Here is a 22,947-nt window from a genome sequence, read left to right as displayed (position 1 = left end):
TTTTATGTTTACATGCCAGGATTATGTGATATAAATAGATCTATATCATACTTACGCAATATGGATAAAAGTGAGGAATTTGTTTCTCCAAGTGTTTAGCTAACCAACTGCAAACATCCAGAATCTTCCAAGGTTACAGAAAAGACAGCCATTGTGTGTTTATTAGAATGAAGTCACATACAGGTTCTACTGTATTTCTGTAACAGTAATTATTCTACATCCTGTTTTTATTCTCTGTGATCACCCTTGCCCTAATTCTTCTACTCTATTTAATATTAAACTTCTTATTTGACTCTCAAGATATCTACACAATCAGGATTTATTCTGTTACATTTCAGCCTCTCTAACTCAAATTACGTCACTTTTACTTTTCCCTTTTCTAGGGCTAATCTTGCTAATCAATTGTTTATCAAGCACTGCTATTAGCATTCCAAGGCTTCATTTATTTCAAGGTTACACAAAGTTTGCACATCTCTCAAACACACATTCTCTACTAATTCCTTTCTCACCTTGCAGAGGTAGCTAGGGTGCCCCTCATGTTAAAAAAAAAATCACATAAAATTCGAAAGTCTCACTGTGTATACCTTCATTCATTCTTTCCCATGGCTTTCATACTTTTGTGCAAATGATCTACAAATCCACAGACACAATAAAATGCAGGTGTTTTTCTACAAATGTTTGTTGAATATTCTACTTGGAATATGCAATTGTCATCTCAAAGCCAACAATCCTAAAATGAACTCATCATTGATCCCTCCAAATGGGTTCTTCTCTGAGATTGATTTATATCATAGCATGAATCTTCTCTTTCTAAAGATTCAAACTTTGAAGTCATCTTTTGATTTTGCATTCTTATTTACATATCTAATCTACCAACATCTGTGTAATCTCCCTTCAAGAATTTGTTTAATTCACTCCTTTTTTGCAGCCCCATAGTCCCTGTTCTAGTTCCATCGGTTTAAGCTGCCGAGCTAAGAAACCTCTTTCTTTACTGTAACCTTCATTCTATCAACCTTATAAACTCAAACTCCATCAATCATTTTTCAGAATTCTGTTATTTCTCTTGCTCAAAATATTCAGGTGTTCACATTATTTGAAAATGCCCTCAAGACTTCTAGTCCTGAGTACAATAACCTTTCTGTTGATGCAATTTTTTTAAGGCTGAAATCTCTCTTGTCTTCAAACTGTCTCTACAAATTTTTCAGTAAATTATCTCGAATACAATTGACATTTTTTTCAACTTTTATGTTAAACTACTCTCGTTTTTTGCATATTTTCTCTAGCAATTAGCTGCTACTTGTCAGTCCTTCCTTTTCTCTCTTGTTCAGGACATAACTGCAGTTTTATTAAGAGTGAAGAACTGAAGTTTTATGAAGAGTGTCTGAAGAGTCAAAAGTGTCTAAAGAGTCAAACAGCTGCTATCATAGCTCCAGAGGTGTCTCACAGTTTATCTAAGCAATCATGATGCAATGTTCAAATTTCCCTTGTCTTCACTGGTTTAAGACAGTCTTGGGATACATTTCTGACAATGAGACTTACTAGGAAAAAGACACCTAGGAAAATGTTTCTTTATTTTTAAAAATAAGTCAAAAGGAAGAAAATCTATCTGTCCTTTCTCAGGATATCATTGCAAAGACGTGTAAGGGGAGCTGACTTTATAAGACCATTCATTATCTGAAGAAGGCAGAACTTAAAGAATTATGGAGGGCATACAGTTCTATAGTTTTGATGACAAAAGCTACTAAATTAACCAACTCTAAATTGCTTTTGGACTTCTTGCCATTTGAGAAAATATATTTTCCTTATTGTCTGTATAAGAGATGCATTTAGTTTCAAGTACTTAAAGCCCAAATAATAGCGTAAATAGACAAGAATTGATTTATCTCAATTAACAATAGGTCAGGAAGGTGTCAGTATAAGTGACTGAACAACCTATTGTTGTTGACACTAAGTCACATCTGACTCTTTGTGACCCCATGAACAGCAGCACACTAGGCTCTCCTGCCCTTCACTTATCTCCCAGTGTTCGCTTAAACTCATGTCCATTGAGTCGGTGATGCTATGTAACCATCTTATCCTCTGCTGCCCCCTTTCCTTTTGCCGTCAGTCTCTCCCAGGATCAGGCCTTTTCCAATGAGTAAGCTCTTTGCATCAGGTGGCCAAAGTATTGGGGCACTATGGTTGTAGTTCCAACGTCCAGTGGGAAGCACACATTTTCCATCCTTCTTTACTGTCATCTTGTCATCCTCATGCTCCTTCACGGTTGCAAGATGCTGCTGTACTTCCCAGAGCCACAGATATTCAGGCCATTGAAAGCAATGCGAAGAGGAAAGAAGAGAAAAGCTTTTTGCCCATTCTGTTGCTTTTTATTTTTTAAAGTGATACTTTCTCCCAGTTCCCATGTATATCTCATGTGCCTCTAGTGGCTACAAAGAAGCTGCAGAAGATAGTATCTGTGGCTGGTTATAATGCTGCCCCAAGTAAAACTGGAGTTCTGTTTTTTAACAAAAACATGGATAGGCAAGTAGCAGGGATTGCTCTGCAGTCTAAACCTGTCAAGTTTCAAATTTCTCTACAAGTGTATTAATTTACCTTAATTGCTCCATTCCATCTAGCAAAAATACTTTTCCTTGAAAGTCCAACCTAGGTCCTATCTTTCTCTTTCTACATCATGTCAGTTCTCGGGTAGTGGGGGTGTTTTACAACAGTAATTATAGTTGTTACTATTTAAATATTTAGCAACTTATTACTTCCTGGTTTTGCATTGTCACCCTAATTGTTATTTACCACTGCAGCCTGGTGTGCTACAGTCCTTGGGGTTGCAGAGTCAAATACAACTCAGTGACCTGAACAATAATAACCACTGAATTACTATAAACATTTCCAGGTGATTAGGTATTATTATTAACTACATCACATAAACCATAATGATTCCACACTAATTATTGAATGATAGATGATATGAACAATTTGAAATATTTCTTGATGATTAGTACATATCAATATTTTTGAAATGGCTATGGCTTTAGAAAAAATAATTTCCAAATTGTGAACTTAGTCATGATTCCTTGAATGGCTTCAAAGCATTACTAACACTCTTAAACAACTGGCATTTTTCCATTGGTACAATATTCAGCCATATGGTTGAATGGTCAGTACAAACATTAATCACCTCACTTATATTAAAGAGATGGCTCCATCATTAATTATTTTTAATTCTCACATCCATGTAGCCACCTGATTTTGCAACACCAAAATATATAACATGGGCTTCTCTGGTGGTTCACCTGGTAAAGAGTCTGCTTGTAAGGCGGGAGAACCAGGTTCTACCCCTGGATAGGGAAGATCCCCTGAAGAAGGGCATGGCAATTCACTCAAGTATTCCTGCCTGGAGAAATTCATGGACAGAGGAGCCTGGTTGGCTACAGTCCTTGGGATCACAAAGAGTTGGACACGACTAGAGTGATTAACACAACAATATAGAACTATTAAATAATTTCTCCTCATTGTGACATGACTTCTTGGAAAGTTGCATTCAAAAGAATTTTGGAGAGTCTGGGTACAGTGGGAAAGACTGTTGATAATGATGCTCATCACTGTAAAAGACAGGAGAGAAAGTAGCCGCCCCATTCTCTGCCTCCCTAGCCTAGAATATGAAGCACTCTTAACACGTGTTTCAGGTAATATCTTCCTTCCACACACACAAAAAAAAAAGGACATCTTTTCTAATGTAACTGTTTCTTTTCAAAAGAATTGCTCTCCTTTCCTATCAACTATGCATTTTTGCAACAAGAGGTAGAGATGCAAAAGAAAAATTTATCTTTGCTCATAACCTACAGTCAAAATTTAGTCATAAGGAATAGCTGCATTTATTGTCTGCTGAGTATAAGGGATATGTAAATAAGGTATTCACAATGACTGACAAATTTCAAGAGAACATAAAAACAACAGTACGAAAGAAGCTAACATTAATCTTCAACGACTGAGCAAATATATCCTTTACATTATTTCATTTAATTCTCAAAGCACTCTGTATGCTATTATATCTTCTGTATAGATAAGAAAAGTGAGTCTCTAAGAATTTAAATAATTGCCCAAGAAATGATGCTCAAAGTAAAAATGAAGACTTCAGTTTAATAATCTCAAAGGTCAATTCTTTCCTTATTTCTTCAAAGGTCACTTTGAAAATGTTCCATTATCCACAGTAGATTCTTGGCCTGCAGGAATCCAGTGCTGATGTCTCTGCTACATCCAAAAGATCAGCAATATAAAATACTGAGGGAGTCAATCTGAAGCATCAGTGTTAGTTGCTCAGTCGTGTCTGACTCTTTGTGACCTCATGGACTGTAGCCTACCAGGCTCATCTGTCCAAGGTATTCTCCAGGCAAGAATACTGGACTGAGTTGCCATGCCCTTCTTCAGGGGATCTTCCCAACCTAGGGATTGAACTCGGGTCTCCTGCATTGCAGGCAGATTCTTTACCGTGTGAGCCACAGGGAAGCCTTTGCAGAATCAATAAAGTCACCTGAATATCCTTGTGTGCTTTGCAATGTTCCTCTTGGATATGAACAAAATCTATCAAGATGTTTTAAGAAAAGTACTATTCACTTCTCAACATATTGCTTTTAGTTTAATGAATTCAAATATTTCCTGCTGCTGTCCATCAAAGTCATGGGTAACACTAACAGACATGGTATGTAACGGACTTCAGTTTTTGAACATCAAAAATGCCTCTGTGTGTTTTACATCAGTACCTCAAACAGCTGTGGGAAAGATAAAAATCATGTAAGGTTCTCTGAGACGAAAAATAAATGAAACAAAAAAGCATAGGCAGCATTCACACCTGAAAAACTTTCTACTTGAAACTCTTTCTAATGTTTTAAAGTCTATTTTTATAATTCGTCTACAGATGTACACACGCACACACATCATTCTTCATATGTACCCCCCAAATAACTGGTGGTAACTTTATTCCTGACAGTACCTGTTACATATAAAGAAAATAACCTAGGGATCTTTTCATTTACAAACTTTTTAAAAAGCAAAGAACTTCATACTTTAATATATTTTCACCTCTAATTGTTTTTCCACAGTAGAAAGTCAATTTCTGAAACCTAATACAATGTCTTATTAATTTTCATATACCCAATATGTGAACCATGAACTTCCAAATGTTCAAGCTGGTTTTAGAAAAGGCAGAGGAACCAGAGATCAAATTGCCAACATCTGCTGGATCATTGGAAAAGCAAGAGAGTTTCAGAAAAACAACTATTTCTGCTTTATTGACTATGCCAAAGCCTTTGACTTTGGCATCATAGTAAACTGTGGATCACAGTAAACTGTGGAAAATTCTGAAAGAGATGGCAATACCAGACCACCTGACCTGCCTCTTGAGAAACCTGTATGCAGGTCAAGAAGCAACAGTTAGAACTGGACATGGAACAACAGACTGGTTCCAAATAGGAAAAGGAGTATGTCAAGGCTATATATTGTCACCCTGCTTATTTAACTTCTATGCAGAGTACATCATGAGAAACACTGGGCTGGAGGAAGCACAAGCTGGAATCAAGATTGCCGGGAGAAATATCAATAACCTCAGACATGCAGATAACACCACCCTTATGGCAGAAAGTGAAGAAGAACTAAAGAGCCTCTTGATGAAAGTGAAAGAGGAGAGTCAAAAAGTTGGCTTAAAGCTCAACATTCAGAAAATGAAGATCATGGCATCCGGTCCCATCACTTCATGGGAAATAGATGGGGAAACAGTGGAAACAGTGGCTGATTTTATTTTGGGGGGCTCTAAAATCACTGCAGATGGTAACTGCAGCCATGAAATTAAAGATGCTTACTCCTTGGAAGGAAATTTATGACCAACCTAGACAGCATATTAAAAAGCAGAGACATTACTCTGCCAACAAAGTAGCCATCTAGTCAAGTCTATGGTTTTTCCAGTAGTCATGTACGGGTGTGAGAGTTGGACTATAAAGAAAGCCGAGTGCTGAAGAATTCATGCTTTTGAACTGTGGTGTTGGAGAAGACTCTTGAGAATCCCTTGGACTGCAAGGAGATCCCAACCAGTCCATCCTAAAGGAAATCAGTCCTGGGTGTTCATTGGAAGGACTGATGTTGAAGCTCAAACTGCAATACTTTGGCCACCTGATGTGAAGAACTGATTCATTTGAAAAGACCCTGATGCTGGGAAAGATTGAAAGCAGGAGGAGAAGGGGACGACAGAGGATGAGATGGTTGGATGGCATCACCAACTCAGTGGACATGAGTTTGAGTAAACTCTGGGAGTTGGTGATGGACAGCGAGGCCTGGCGTGCTGCAGTCCATGGGGTCACAAAGAGTTGGACACGACTGGGCAACTGAACTGAACTGAAGTGTTTAGAAGGTGGTTCTTAGTCCAATTTAGGAATAGGAATAAATGGAAGAGTTTAATTTTTATATAAACATTTTCAATATATATTTTTACATGAAAGAAAGATAATTTACTATCTGTAATAAATTGTCTATATGCATGTAACAGCTGTCCCTCTTGTCCCATTGGATATGTACATCACTAGCACCATATTCTTAATATATTTCCCTTAGAACCTTCTTAAACTTTGCCAAGTTTTTAATGTTTTTACTGGTGATTATTAAAGCTCTACTTGTCATATCTTGTGGGGAAAATGGTGATTTCAAAATGCTTCAGAGCACTGTTTAAGAACTCCATTGAAATCAATTCCTTACAGTCAATGTAAAATATACATATATGTGTGTGTGTATATATATATATACATATATATATATATATTTGATTCATGTAAAAGAAGCTAAAAATAATACTAGGAACTATTAGTTAATATATTATAAATTTCATTGGAGAAAATATGCATTATAGAGGAAACAATATTTTATAAAATTAAGATTATGTATTGTAGTATTAGTAGTACAGTTTTTAAAAGTACCAACCATATATACTTTTTTATGCATGATTTAAAATGAAAAGATGGGGTGAATGTTGACATTAATATGCTAACTAAAATAAGCCAGTCACAAAAGGATGAATACTGTGATTCTACTTATATGAGGTACCCAGTCATCAAATGAATAGAAAAAAATTAGAAGGGTGGTGGTTGGGGGCTGAGAGTTCGGGAGAAGGAAGGGCTATTGCTTAATTGGCATATAGTTTTAGTTTTTCAAGATAAAAAAAGTTCTGGTTATAGGTGGTGATGTTGGCTGCACAGCAATGCAAATATACTTACTGCCCCTGAACCGTAACATTGAAAGGCAAGAAGAGTACATTTTATTGCACATATATTTTACCACAATTAAAAAAAATAATGGATGCAAAAAGGAGAAATGAACACTGCAGAAGCATTGTCATTGTACTATCCTGAAAACAATACTGAGCTAAAAATAACAAACACTTATTCACGGCTTGAGTATTACTCCTTCCCAGTGCATGTGTGATGTTTTCCCATTGAGAAGTGGAGTCTACGCTCTTCCTCCGTTTAAATCTAGTCTAGACATTGTTATCTGCGTGATCATTAGGAAGAGTCAGGAGGGACATTCTGAAACTTCGAAGGTGAAATCATAAATACACTTGCTATTTTTCCACAGACTCTTGCAATGCTTGCTCTTGGAACATTCACATGTGTGAATGAAAAATGTTGCCTGCCCCGTCAGTAAACAAAGGATGCTGTAGCAATTAGCCACTACCCCGTCCCCCATAGTGAGCCCTGATGGACTCAGGGTAGAAACAGCAGAATGCCTGCCATCAAGCCCTCAGCCACTGCAGCCACCACAACAGTGTAGCCTGAGGGGACTCAGGGTGGGAAAAACCAGGGTGCCACCCTAGATAGCTGAGATGGATATCAAAAGAAGGATTTCAATGAGCCCACAGTCTTGCATCTTCCCACACACAGAAAAGCACTAAGTTCCTCAAGATATCTGGTTTTCTTTAATTAACAGTAATCTTTTGATGCCTGGACTACCTGCTCTTTGTTGCAAAATTCCTATATAATCTGGCTCTTTCTAGACCTCTTGGGAACACTCCCTCAGAGCTATCTGAGAGGCTGTCTTGTAGGCTTGAGTCCTCCAAGTAGTAGTAGCAGTAGTAGCAGCATTTAGTAGTAACAGTAGTAGTGGTGGTGGTGTCAGTCTCACAGTTGTGTTTGACTCTGTGTGGCCCTATGGACTGTAGCCCGCCAGGCTCCTCCGTCCATGGGATTCTCCAATCAAGAATACCGGAGAGGGTTGCCATTCCCTTCTCCAGGGGATCTTTCTGACCCGGGGATAGAACCCTGGTCTCTCGCATTGCAGGCAGATTCTTTACCATCTGAGTCACCAGAGTCCTCCAAAGAAAACACAATTTTCAACTTTCATGCTGAGCACTCATTTTTTCAGTCAATACATGGTAAAGGCCAACCCCATGAAAGATATCTGACTAACCTGTGATAGTCCAAGCCATACCAATTGCCCTAGAGGTTGAGTCCATGCTGATCCATACAGAGAAACCAAAGAGCACACACATGCCAAATAAGTAAGAGATATCACCATCTTGGAGGTGCTCCTCCAGGTCCAGATGTCCCAGTCTGAGCCATGTGGATCTGAGACAAACTGCCTCACTGATTCCTTCCTAAGTTACAGACCCACAAAATTGCAAACCAAACCAAAGTTGTTTGGACCACTAACTCTTAGGGTACTTTGTTACATAGCAAATGCTAATTGCAACAGGTAGCCTGTGTGGTATATGAGTTCTCATCAGTAAGATATATGAAAAAAATTCTTTGGATTTAAGTATGTGCTCATGTTTTAAAATTACATACTTGGCTTTATACATGACCTTAAAAATCATTTGAATTAAAGTTTGAATTTAAAAAAATGTGGCTCATGTATTCTTTTTCCAGTGCAATGTAATTAATAAAATTAATCATTAAACTAGTATTTATTCAAGGTGCTCATTTTTTGCCTCATCTATAAAATCAGCCATTGGGTGGGGGGGAGGAATGAAAACAGTAATGAGAATTGATGAAGAAATGTAGACTGCTAGTTCAATTTCTGACAATTAGAATTCTAACTCTGCACACAGTTCTATACAATGACATAATGGGAAATTTTTGTCACACGATTTGTTATAGGTTTGCTTCAGTTTTTAGTATGGTGATAAAAAGGATGGTAGGGCTTCTAAATATCTTCAGAGAGAAGTTGGAAAAATATTTTGGCTATTCTAAGTCTACTCTAGTGCGTGAAAAGAATATTTCTTCTCACTCACCAACGTCAGTAAGTTACTCTACTAATAAAGTGAAACTCTGTGCTGAACTGGCAGCATTAGAACAGGCAAACACACTTACCACAGTGAGCTTCATCAGACCCATCAGAGCAGTCTGGCTTATAGTCACAGACAAGGTGGGATGCAATACACTTCTTGTTGTGGCACAAAAAATCCGTGGCCTCTGGGCAAATCTCAGAAGTCTCTCCCACTGGAGAAAAACAAAATAACAATCACAAACATCATTTTGTAGTATTTTCATTATACTTCAGTGCTCCCTTTAGTTGTTTTATAGATCCCACAGTATTAGATAAGTTCAAGATTTGAGTCCTTGCCCAAGATAGACGTTACATGACTCCCCATCTCTCAGTCACTTCTGGAACTGTTCAGCAAGTAATAGAAACTTCACTTTAAAAATATATTTTAAGCAATTAAGGGCTGAACACTGTCTATTACATAAACCCAAAATCCCAATCAAGGCATTAAAATCTTTTGATTTTTGGTTCCAGCTTAGTTTTCCAGATGCAACTCTTCTCTGAAGCACCTGCAGCTAAACTCTATCCTAGGACTGAGGGCTTCACTGAGATGCCACTCGCTCTGTGTTTTGCCATGTCCTCAATAATATTTCTTCCATTGCCTGTACTGATCATTGCCTCTTTTGGTCCTGGTGGTCTGTTCAACCTTAAGACCCAAGGAAACAACTTTTTTCTCTACTCTGGTCCCACCTTCTCTTTGCCATCCGAGCCTCAGGTTGGACACTCCCTATTTCATGCTGCCTAAGAGCACTTTTATTTCTATATCAAATGCTTACCACCTTGTATAAGAGCTGTTTACACATCTGTCCGTCCTTACAGACTCCAAGCTCTTTTGACACAGGATTTTTTGGGCCTAATACAGCACTCAATATACAATTTGTACTTTATAAATGCTAGTTATAATAATTGAAGGCATAATGGTATCATCTAAAGGTGACTTAGAAAAGCAGATTGAAAAAAAAGAAAAAGAAAAGCAGATTCATGGACTTCCCTGGTCGTCCAATGATTAAGAATTGGCTGGCAAATGCAAGGGACACGGGTTTGATCCCTGGTTCAGTGAAGATCCCATATAATATGGAACAACTAAGTCTGTGTGCCACAGATACTGAGTCCATACTCTATAGAGCCTGTGCCTGGAAACAAGAGAGGCCAACACAGTGAGAAGCTGGCTCTCTGCAACAAGAGAAAGCTCAGGCAGCAACAAAGACCCAGATCAGCCAAAAATTAATGAAAAAAAAATTTTTTAAGCAAACTGACATAGAATTTTCCAAGCAATTCACATGTTTGCATATAATTTCAACTGATACAAAGTCTAATGGTAATACTTTATAGCTTCAAAATTATATACATTAAAGGTCTAAAACTATTTTTATCAGATTCAACAAATTAAATAAACCTTAGCAATTCCTTTGTTACATAGATTACTATGGTTTTGGACCAGTGTGAGTGTGGTGGCAGTAAGTCACTCAAAAATAGGCAGTATTTTCATGAAGGAAAATAGTAAATCTCTGCAGATTTCATAAAAGTGCATTTCCATAGCCTTTGAGTCATTTCCATAATACAACAGTTAAAACATGAATAATTTCCAGAAACAATTTACCAGTAAAATGGAGTCTAAATATAAGATTGAAGAGAGGAAACCTTAAAAGAACAGCCGCGGATATCAGTAACATGAATTAAAGGTTATGTTCTTTGAGTGATTTATAATCTTGCCACATAATTTTAATTAACATTAGTGAGAACTTACTATTAACCCAGAGCAGTATGCGGACACTGTTCACTATGCAAGTCTATGCACTGGAGATTATTTTATTTTTCTATGCCATAGGCTGTGGAGTTACATAATTACTCCACAGAGGAAATGTGTTTTAATTTATAATCTAAATAATTGGTTCTTTAGTTTTAAAAAAATGATCAAGAGAGACTCCATCTCTAAATGAGGCTTATTTCCTTAAAAATATAAAATAGAAAAAAAAGAGAGAGAGAAATCATAGTATAGTGAATTATAGTATACTTATTGTAAACTTGGCATAAACCAGAGTACCTATGGTATAGTTCAGTCACTAAGTCATGTCTGACTCTTTGCGACACCATGGACTGCAGGATGCCAGGGTTCCCTGTTCATGACCAGCTCCTGGAGCCTACTCAAACTCATGTCCATAGAGTCGGTGATGCCAATCAACCATCTCATCCTCTGTTGTCCCCTTCTCCTCCTGCTCTCAATCTTTCCCAGCATCAAGGTCTTTACCAATGAGTCAGTTCTTTGAATCAGGTGGCCAAAGTATTGGAGTTTCAGCTTCAACATCAGTCCTTCCAATGAATATTCAGGACTGATTTCCTTTAGGATTGAATGGTTGGATCTCCTTGCAGTGCAAGAGACTCTCAAGAGTCTGGATCTCCTTGCAGTGCAAGAGACTCTCAAGAGTCTTCTCTAACATCACAGTTCAAAAGCATCAATTCTTCAGCAGTCAGCTTTCTTTATGGTCCAACTCTCACATCCATACATGACTACTAGAAAAACCATAGCCTTGACTAAATAGACCTTTGTTGGCAAAGGACTATCTCTGCTTTTAAATATGCTGTCTAGGTTGATCTCAGCTTTTCTTCCAAGGAGCAAGCATCTTTTAATTCCATGGCTACAGTCACTATCTGCAGTGATTTTGCAGTCCAAGAAAATAATGTCTCTCACTGTTTCCATTGTTTCCTCATCTATCTGCCATGAAGTTATGGGACCAAATGCCATGATCTTGGTTTTCTGAATGTTGAGTTGTAAGCCAACTTTTTCACTCTTCTCTTTCACTTTCATTAAGAGGCTCTTTAGTTCTTCCTCACTTTCTGCCATAAGGGTGGTGTCATCTGAATATCTGAGGTTATTGATATTTCTCCCGGCAATCTCAATTACAATTTGTGCTTCATACAGCCCAGCATTTCTCATGGTATACTCTTCATATAAGTTAAATAAGCAGGGTGACAATATACAGCCTTGACATACTCCTTTCCAGATTTACAACCAGTCTGTTGTTGCGTGTCCAGTTCTAACTGTTGCTTTTTGACCTGCATACAGATTTCTCAGGAGGCAGGTCAGGTGGTCTGGTATTCCCAACTCTTTAAGACTTTTCCACAGTTTGTTGTGATTCACACAGTCAAAGGCTTTGGTGTAGTCAATAAGCAGAAGTAGAGATATTTCTGGAACTCTCTTGCTTTTTCGATGATCCAATGGATATTGGATCTCTGGTTCCTCTGTCTTTTCTAAATCCAGCTTGAACACCTGGAATTTCATGGTTCATGTACTGTTGAAGCCTGGCTTGGATAATTTTGAGCATTACTTTGCTAGTGTGTGAGATGAGTGCAATCGTGCGGTAGTTTGAACATTCTTTGGCATTGCTTTTCTTTGGAATTGGAATGAAAACTGACCTTTTCCAGTCCTGTGGCCACTGCTGAGTTTTTCAAATTTGCAGGACTTTCACAGCATCATCTTTTAGGATTTGAAATAGCTCAACTGAAATTCCATCACCTCCACTAGCTTTGTTTGTAGTGATGCTTCCTCAGGCCCACTTGACTTCACATTCCAGGATATCTGGCTCTAGGTGAGTGATCATACTATCATGGTTATCTGGGTCATGAAGATCTTTTTTGTATAGTTATTCTGTGTATTCTTGCCACATCTTCTTCTTAACATCTTTTGCTTCTGTTGCTGCTGCTGCTAAGTTGCTTCAGTCGTGTCCGACTCTGTGCGACCCCATAGATGGCAGCACACCAGGCTCCCCTGTCCCTGGGATTTTCCAGGCATGAACACTGGAGTGGGTTGCCATTTCCTTCCCCAGTGCATGAAAGTGAAAAGTGAAAGTGAAGTCACTCAGCCGTATCCGACTCTTTGCGACCCCATGGACTGTAGCCTACCAGGCTCCTCTGTCCATGGGATTTCCCAGGCAAGAGTACTGGAGTGGGGTGCCATTGCCTTCTCCATTTGCTTCTGTTAGATCCATTCTGTTTCTGTTTCCTTTATTGTGCCCATCTTCGCATGAAATATTCCCTTGGTATCTTGGAGAGATATTTTCTTGGAGAAATCTGTCTTCTTTCTGATTCATTTATTTTCCTCTATTTCTTTGCACTGATCACTGAGGAAGGCTTTCTTATCTCTCCTTGCTATTCTTTGGAACTCTGCACTCAAATAGGTATATATTTCCTTTTCTCCTTTGCCTTTAGCTTCTCTTCTTTTCTCAGCTATTTGTAAGGCCTCCTAAGATAACCATTTTGCCTTTTTGCATTTCTTTTTCTTGGGGATGGTCTTGATCACTGCCTCTTGTACAGTGTCACAAACCTCTGTCCATAGTTCTTCAGGCACTCTATCAGATCTAATCCCTTGAATCTATTTCTCACTTCCACTGAATAATCATAAGGGATTTGATTTAGGTCATATCTGAATGGTCTAGCGGTTTTCCCTACTTTCTTCATTTTAAGTTTGAATTTGGCAATAAGGAGTTCATGATCTGGGCCACAGTCAGCTCCTGGTCTTGTTTTTGATGACTGTATAGGGCTTCTCCATCTTTGGCTGCAAAGAATATAATCAGTCTGATTTCGGTGTTGACAATCTGGTGATGTCCATGTGTAGAGTCTTCTCTTGTGTTGTTGGAAGTGGGTATTTGCTATGACCAATGTGTTCCCTTGGCAAAATTCTGTTAGCCTTTGACCTGCTTCATTTTATAATCCAAGACCAAATTTGCCTGTTATTCCAGGTATCTCTTGACTTCCTACTTTTGCATTCCAGTCCCCTATAATGAAAGGGCTTCCCTCATAGCTCAGTAGGTAAAGAATCTACCTGCAATGCCGGAGACTCGGGTTTGATTCCTGGGTCAGGATGATCCCCTGGAGAAGGAAATGGCAATCCACTCCAGTATTCTTGCCTAGAGAATCCCATGGACAGAGGAGCCTGGCAGGCTACTGTCCCTGGGGTCGCAAGAGTTGGACACGACTGAGCAACTAAACCACACCATACCACGTAATGAAAAGGACACCTTTTGGGGGGTTTTAGTTCTAGGAGGTCTTGTAGGTCTTCATATAACTGTTAAGCTTCTTCAGCATTACTGGTCAGGGCATACACTGGATTACTGTGACGTTGAATGACTTACCTTGGAAATGAATAGAGATCATTCTCTTGTTTTTGAGATTGCATCCAAGTACTGCATTTCAGTTTTGTTGACTATGATGGTTACTCCATTTCTTCTAAGGGAGTCTTGCTCACAGTAGTAGATATAATGGTCATCTGAGTTAAATTCACCCATTCTAGTCCATTTTAGTTCACTGATTCCTAAAATGTCAATGTTCACTCTTGCCATCTCATGTTTGACCACTTCCAATTTGCCTTGATTCATGGACCTAACATTCCAGGTTCCTATGCAATATTGCTCTTTACAGCACATCCACAACTGGGTGTTGTTTTTGTGTTGCTCCAACTCTTCATTCTTTCTGGAGTTATTTCTCTGCTGATCTCCAGGAGCATATTGGGCACCTACTGGCCTGGCGAGTTCATCTTTCAGTGTCCTATCTTTTTGCCTTTTCATACTGTTCATGGGGTTCTCAAGGCAAGAATCTGAAGAGGTTTGCCATTCCCTTCTCCAGTGGACCACATTTTTTTCAGAATTCTCCACAATTACCTGCCCATCTTGGGTGGCCCCACACAGCATGGCTCAAAGCTCCATTGAGTTAGACAAGGCTGTGGTCCATGTGATCAATTTGGTTAGTTTTCTGTGATTGTGGTTTTCATTCTATCTGCCCTCTGATGGATAAGGATAAGAGGCTTGGATATGGAAGAATATGGAAGCTTCCTAATGAGAGAGACTGACTGAGGGGGAAACTGGGTCTTGATCTGATGCATGGGCCATGCTCAGTAAATCTTTAATCTAATTTTCTGTTGATGGGCAGGGCTGTGTTCTCTCCCTGTTGTTTGACCTGAGGCGAAACTATGGTGGAGGTAATGAAAATAATGGGCACCTCAGTGCCCCCTACCACGCAGCAGGCCACCGTGGACCCACACCTCCACCAGAGACTGCTGGACACTCACGGACAAGTTGTGAGGTCACTGCTACTTTCTCCTGGGTCCTGGTGCACACAAGGTTCTGTTTGTGCCCTCTGAGTCTGTTTTACCCTGTCCTGTGTAAGTTCTAACAGCTCTGTGGTGGGGGTATGGAGGGGTTAATCTATGGTATATGGGTTGCACAAATTAAAAATAAAAAGATACTGCCATTCTAAGAAATGTAGATCTTCTTTAAGAGTATGGTCAGTCAGACTGGTGTTAGGAAAGTCAGCATGGTAAATAGAAGAGGTGCATTATTTCCCTCAGCATGTCTTGTCTATCTTTAACCATTCAGTTTCTTCTTTTAGTCAAAATGACAAAAGCAGTATCTATTCACCTGGTCAACAGATATATGAAATGAAAGATAATCTCACATATACTGTAGTAAATGAGAATGAGAATGGAAAGAGCATTGGTGCTCATAGGAGCAAGCTGAAGATACCCTGGCTGGCAGAAAACAATATATGAAACAGAGGAAATATTTATTTTAGTTTAAAAAAGTAAAGACTGACAGAGCCCTAAAGACCTAAAACTGAAACATGATAAATGGAAAAGCCCTAGAAAGAAGAAAAGATCTGCAAAATAATGTAGCCGTAAGAAGTGAATATTTAATCCAACAAAAAGCATGGGAAATATATAGGACTAATCCACTGTGGATCTGAATACATTGTCCCCACTTAAAGTGACATCACTTGAAAAGTGACATCATTCTTCTTTGTAGGATTGACAGTAAAGAAATCCTTGCCCATATCAATTTGTATTTGGAGTAAAATAGCTTTTCACACAGGATTCATTCCACAGAACTTGACATAATCATTCTACAGGTTCTATTTGTGGGCACACACTCATTTTATCATCTCTTTCAAGTGATGATATTCAGTATGCTCTGGGATTTCAGACAGTAAAATTTACATGGGCAGATATTTTTAAACACCTTTCTTTGTCATGCAGAATATTACCACATGAAGTACACAAAAAATGTGATGATAATGGCCAGACCCATTATTGAAAACCATATTATTCGGTAAGGTCATGTTCCCTTAGGCTCTTCTTCACTGGGACAGTTTCTCAGATTCTCCTTGTTTTTGATAACTTTTACAATTTAGACATTACTGGTCAAGTATTTTGTAGGATTTCTACTGGACTCTGATTCCTGACCCCCGCCCTTATAATTTAGATGGGGTTAAGGATGTAGGGGAGGAATAATACAGAAGTGTTATTTTCATCACATCATGACCAAGGTACATACTATTACTTGACTTGTCACTGGTCATGCTGACCTTGTCTACCTGGCTAATGCAGTTCTTGTCATGTTTCTCCACTTTAATTTCTTCCTCCTCCTTTCCATAGAATAGTTTTTGGAAAGAAATCACTACGTGTAGACCACATAATGAAGATCTATATGTCCCTCCTTGTGGGCAGAGAATCTACATAAATTTAGAGTTCTTACATATAGGAGACTGCTCTTTTCTTTCCCATTTATGTATTATTTAGTAAATTATATCAACATAGACTCAAGGATATTTATTTTACAATTTGTATTATTTAGCTTAATACAATGCTAATTTGGGCTTCCCTCATAGCTCAGTCGGTAAAGAATCTGCCTGTAATGCGGGAGACCGGGTTCGATTCCTGGGTTGGGAAGATCTCCTGGAGAAGGAAAGGGCAAGCCACTCCAGTATTCTTGCCTGGAAAACCCCATGCACAGAGGAGCCTGGCGGGCTACAGTCCACAGGGTCACAAGAGTCAGACATGACTTAGCGACTAAACCACCACCAAGGCTAGTTTATTTTACTGCTCAAATTGCTCCAGCTTTGGCCAAGGAGAGCTCTTTCATTTGGCTCCTGTGTCCCTTTGACATATTCCTATCCATGTAGACTTAAATTTTTTTTTTTTTTTTGCACACTGCCATCTGTTCTAACACCATAAGTTGCTTCAGGCTGATCTTGTATACTTCTTGACTCGGTCCTAGAATCAGCTGTTAGTCATTTCTGTAAGCAGCCCGGGTTCCTTTTATTGGAGAATGCTGGGTGCTGGGTCGCCCCCTGCTATTAGGGTGTGACTGTTTCTATGCTACGATAACTTGAGGATTCATGATATTTTTCAATTACAGAAAATGATCAATTTTATCTCTTTAAGTAGTCTCTGTTTCTATTTCTGGAATTGCCATTAGAAGTCATATACTCTATCCTCAATGCCTCAATTTCTATTTAGTATTTTTTTCTCTTTACCTTTTTGCATCACATTCTGGTGAATAAGCTCACATGTCTTCTTTGACAATTTATCCATCAGTTGTGCTTCTGATCTGTTTAAAATTTTCACTGATATTTATTTTTAATTATAATCATTTCTGGGAATTAAAGTTAATTATCTTATTTAGTATCCTGCCTATTTTATGCTTTCCTTTTTCTGTATTATGATCCCAATAACATGGGGTCCCAACAGCATAAATGTACAGTGGCTTCATGACTGTCCTTGCAGTTTTAAAGGTTCTAGAAATTTTAATATTAATGTGTTGTTTTAGAGTTATTAAAGCTTGTACTATTCTATTTGTGGCATGGCATGGGTTTTAGGGTTTTGGTTTCATGCTGGTAGATCCTGTTCTGTTTTTCTTTAACCTTTTCTAAGTCCATGGGCAGATAACAAATTTATGGGATTTCTCTGGAAAGGACCAGGCTTGATGCAAATTGTACATGTCTAGCTCTCCTATTCTTATACAGGATTAAAACTTTCAGTCTCCAGATACCATATTCTATGTTCATGTCCCCAAATCCTTTAGGCCACTGGGAAGTTCGTTTTCATCTATAAACTGTAGTTGAATCCCCTCTTTGGTTCCGGAACTGATAGATTTTCTTTTTTTTAATTCAGTATTAATTAATAAAATAATATTTAAATTATTTACATTAAATATTAACTTAAAATAAAATAATTAAATATAAGTATTAATAAGTGCTTTTTAAGGATATTTTTAGATGTTTAAAGTGAATGGGAAACACATACTATGATACAGTTCTGCTAATTTTTCTATAGTCTAATTTTCAACATGAATTTAATATTTGAAAACTTCTAATATATCATGAATTCTAAAAATAATCTCAAGAAAGTCCCAGAAAGCAATTTTCTCCAAATCACTCTCCTCATTTAACATTACTTGGATTTTGTCCAATCTATGCTTTAAAAGGAAAACCTCTGAAATCAGCATATGTCAGTTTATTTTGTGTTTCTATAAAAGTAAACATATACGAACATTTGAATGCGTTCACTGGAACAGAAACATTAAGATATATTTGTAGTGGCTAGAAGAGAGAACTTTTTCATAAACATGTTTTTGTTGTTTGTTAAGATATAAGTTTTCCTTGTCATTTGTCCATTTTAATTTGTTGATAAATTGCCTTTGGGTAGTTTTTATTGTAAGTACGCTTCAAACATTTCATCATGCTAGGCAAAAATTTCTCTCCAGTTAAAGTTGGTACTATTGGACAGTAGATACTGATTGTTAGTGTAAAGTCCAAATATGTGAGGCCAATGTAATGTGCTGAGCCTCCATTATAAAAGCTCTGTAACCTTAGGGAAGTCACTTAATATCGATCTCCATATGAAAATAATGGCAATAACTCTCATAGAAAGGACTGTACCTTTACACCTAGTGATGCAATCAATATAGTATCTTTCCTTATTCATCCTAGAAACATATATCAAACCATTATCAGACACCAGGGTGGACAGATCTTACCATCAAGGAATTTACAATCTGGTGGTGAAGACTTATATGAGTAAAACAGGATGTTCGGGGCCGTAATTGAAGATATTAAATGGCTTGCTGTCAGAGGACAATAAAATGTAGCCCTAGTTTGCACTGGTGTGATAATAAATATTTAATACATTTATTCAGCTGCTGACCTTTCAAAATGCCTATCATCTCAGCCTGTCATTTAATCAGTCAGAAAGATGGGCTAGACTACTCAACTGAGAGGAAGTAAGTCCTTTACAAAATGCCATTCTTTCTGTTTCCATATCAAGTAAGTTTGGGCACATGTTGCAAATACGGAAGATTCAGCTTTATTTCGAGAATAACATTTGGCTTTTTGAAAAAGGGAAATGGGCTCAAGGAAGAAGTTTTTTGGCAAAGATAATACACCTGAAATCTTCCTTGACAGGTGTTATTCTTCCTTAACAGCATTGATTATTTCACCTGAGTGCTCTCTTGTTCGAGAAGCACTAACAGGGGCAAGTTTGCAACTAAAAAGAAAATCTCAGCACTGCTGACTACATTTCTCATGACCAGAATATTTAAATGTCCAGAAAATAACAATACCACCTTTCATATTTTCTTTATTCAGGGTGAACATTTAAATCTATCTTATGTTAGAAAAATTGCTAGGTTTTAAGAAGGTCACTGCACATATCAGACAGTTCAGTACAACATATCTAACATAGTAAGCTCATAAGCTCCGTGACAGCAAAGTTCAATTTGTGCCAAAATTATCAGAAGTGTTATCGGAATTACTGGACCATGTACCATGTCTTAGATACAGCAAGAGCTTAGGGAAATATAAAAAAAATGTGAATCCACTACACAGAGCCAAGGTGTATACAAAGTTGTCAAGACCAACTTTTCAAGATTTTAAGCAAAAAAAAAGGGGACTTTATAAAATGATTGTATATCAACCTCTCCTTTAAGACATGAAACTCAGATTTTTATCTTTAGCGTTTTTAGATCTGGTTATATTTTAAATGTCTGATTTTCCTTATGGAGTCTCCATGTAATTAAGTACAGTAGATTGCTAAATTCTAGGCTGTAGACACATCAAGTTTAAAGGTTTAGACAAAAAGCCTTTTTAGAAGGCCTATGATGAACGAAAAGGAAATAACTAAAAAAGTAAAACAAAATCAACAACAAAATTCAGAAATGATGTATATGACGAAGACCACTATACTTTTATGCTTGAAGAAACACTTTTAGTGTGTTAGTGATTCAAAGTCCTCATTTATTCCTCACGTCTTTTCAGGTCCTTGTTGCTATTGTTCAGTCACTGTCATGTCTGACTTTTGGAGACCCCATGAATTGAAGCCCTCCAGGCTCCCCTGTCCTTCACCATCTTCCAGAGTTTGTTCAGATTCATATCCATCGAGTTGGTGATGCTAACACTCCACTAAAAGAACCCTAGCTCAGTTATCTGATGATTTCCTAACTACCATTTTAAAAGAAATGTCAGCCTTTTCCACTCTGGATTTTACTTCTGCATCTGACATGGCAATAATGTCTTCCTTCTTGTAACCCTCCATTCCTTTAGCTCTTGGCCACCATCTTTCTACTGCTCTGTCACATCTTGACCCCCTTCTCCTCTCTCGGCTCCTTTCCTAATCCAGGTCTTTAATGCCACGGCAGCAAATTGTGACACTTTGCTCTCTTTGGACATCATATTCATGATCATGGTTTTACCTGCCATCTGGGAGTTGGCGACATGATGTCTGCAACCCAATCTGTCCCTTTGCCTGAGTTTAGGAACAGGATACATTTCCTGCTGGATTTCTCAATAACATACCAGACACACTAAACCTGACCAACAATGCACATTCTTCTTCTTCTTCTGTTTTTTTTTTTTCCTTCTATTTTCTCTTTCCCTACTTTGTGCCTCACACCAAACCTCAAAATGCCCATCTGTGGGTGGTCCACAAAAGCTTAACATTTTTCCTCATCTACTTCAGTCTTTACTCTTGTTTTTATACCCTCATCCTGTCTCATCCATGTGGTGGAGATGGCTGACCACTTACAACATATACCCTCAAATATCTACAGCAGACCACTGTTGCTGGGTAGCAGCTGTTTAACTTCTCAGTTCCATTTGCAACCAGGTGGGGCCGCGACATTAAGTTCTAACACAAGGAGTGTGAATGGAGGAGATACCACCTCCAGCTGAAGGCACACAAACTTCCACGCCCTGCTCATCATGTTCTCTTTCTCTGCAAGGTGAATAATAAATGAACTGTGATCTACCTGTTACGGTTACAGCTTCACCAACTACAAATGGGATACAATGAGGATGATTCTGATGATGATGGTGGTGACAATAATTCTTAAGGAGAAAGGGGAGTGGGGAAGGCAATGGATTGTATGCCTAATCCTGTTTAAGCACATTACATATATTAACTCATTTAATTCTAAAGATAGCTCCACAAAGCAGGTACTATAAATTTCCATATGATTTGAACTACTGAAGGTCACACAACTACCTCATAGCAAAGCCAGAATTCATGCTCTGACTACAGTCTTTACTTTTACAAACCCCAACACCTCCCCTCATTCTGCTCAAATGTCTAATCCCATAAACTATATGTTAAGTGTTATTCTTTCCAAGTCCCATTTACCCATCCAGCTCTCTTAGTGCTCTGGATAATATTAATTATAGCACATGGTATTGAAATACAGTACACTGATACATTTCCTGTTGGATTTATCCACTATACAATAGAAAACTAGACACGCTTCTTCTGCGAAAAAAATGAAAGAATCCTTAAAGGAATGAACTGTAATGTATTAATTGCTACATCCCTAATACTTATCACAGAGCCCAGGTATCTTCTGGTGATTAACATTTGTTGAACTGTGTTTAACTTTGGTAAAACTGACTGTACTTTACCACAATAATCAGAATAGGTGGTAAATTAAACACAAAATTCTAAACATGCTATGAATTACATTTAATGAATTTAAAATATGTTGGGCAAAATCATTCTTATAAAATTTTGCATTTAAAATGGTTATAAGAAAATTGTCAAATATTATAAACTATTTATAGGATAAATCAGCTGCAGGATAATTATTGTCACTGCCTAAGATCATTTCTGAGACGTATGATATACTGTGAGCTGGACCATCTATAAACACAGGTCATGATGTAATTTTCTGGTTGTTACACAGACATGGGTCCATGATGTGTGATGACGTGAGGCAGAAAGCAAAGACAAGCTAAAGAGAAGTGAGGAAAAGCAGCCAGGAGTATTGAGATAATAAATACTCTTTTGAAGGATGATGAACTTGGTGTTAGACATAAAATTGTAAAGAAAGAAAAAAACTCACCCTTAAAATTGTAATCATCATTCACAAGCAGTCCTTTATTAAGGATATCTATCTACATGCCAAATTCCAACTCTAACTTGAAGACAACCCATAATGTAAGAAATATGTCATCTGTTTAGACCTACTTAAAATTTTCTAATTGTTGTGTTAAGAGGGGAGTGCACACTTTAGCTTAAGTTTATCTCCAGTCCACTGGAGATGAGGTGTAAGAGGAAATTTTCATATCAAAGCATATGTATATATGTATACACACATATGATAGAAAATGCAAAGGAGGCAGATTCAATTGTTTATTTAGCATCTGTCTCAGAATACTATTTTTTTCCCTCTCGGGTACCTTTTGTATAGAAATTATACTGAAGCATTTGCTGATTGGTTCAAAATAGTAATATACAGTAGGCATATATGTTTACTTAGATAGATAATAAGTAGTTGATCTATTTTAACCAAACTGAAAGCAACTATTTGTATATATTTTACTAATCATGTCAGCAATTAC

At 37.8% G+C, this 22,947-nt stretch overlaps 1 protein-coding gene across 1 annotated transcript in view; it reads right to left on the bottom strand.

Moving 5' to 3' along the window:
* MALRD1 (MAM and LDL receptor class A domain containing 1) overlaps positions 1 to 22,947 on the bottom strand; it is a 559,293-nt gene that overhangs the window by 184,079 nt on the left and 352,267 nt on the right. The window contains exon 30 of the mRNA XM_010859895.1: positions 9,342 to 9,470. Coding sequence (XP_010858197.1) covers positions 9,342 to 9,470 — 129 coding nt within the window. The remainder of the gene's footprint in view (positions 1 to 9,341; positions 9,471 to 22,947) is intronic.

This window comes from Bison bison, unplaced genomic scaffold (assembly GCF_000754665.1).
Source record: "Bison bison bison isolate TAMUID 2011002044 unplaced genomic scaffold, Bison_UMD1.0 scf7180017864461, whole genome shotgun sequence".
Classification (NCBI taxonomy): domain Eukaryota; kingdom Metazoa; phylum Chordata; class Mammalia; order Artiodactyla; family Bovidae; genus Bison; species Bison bison.
The sequence above is the reverse complement of the archived record's forward strand: the minus strand, read 5'-3'. Positions and strand labels throughout refer to the sequence as shown.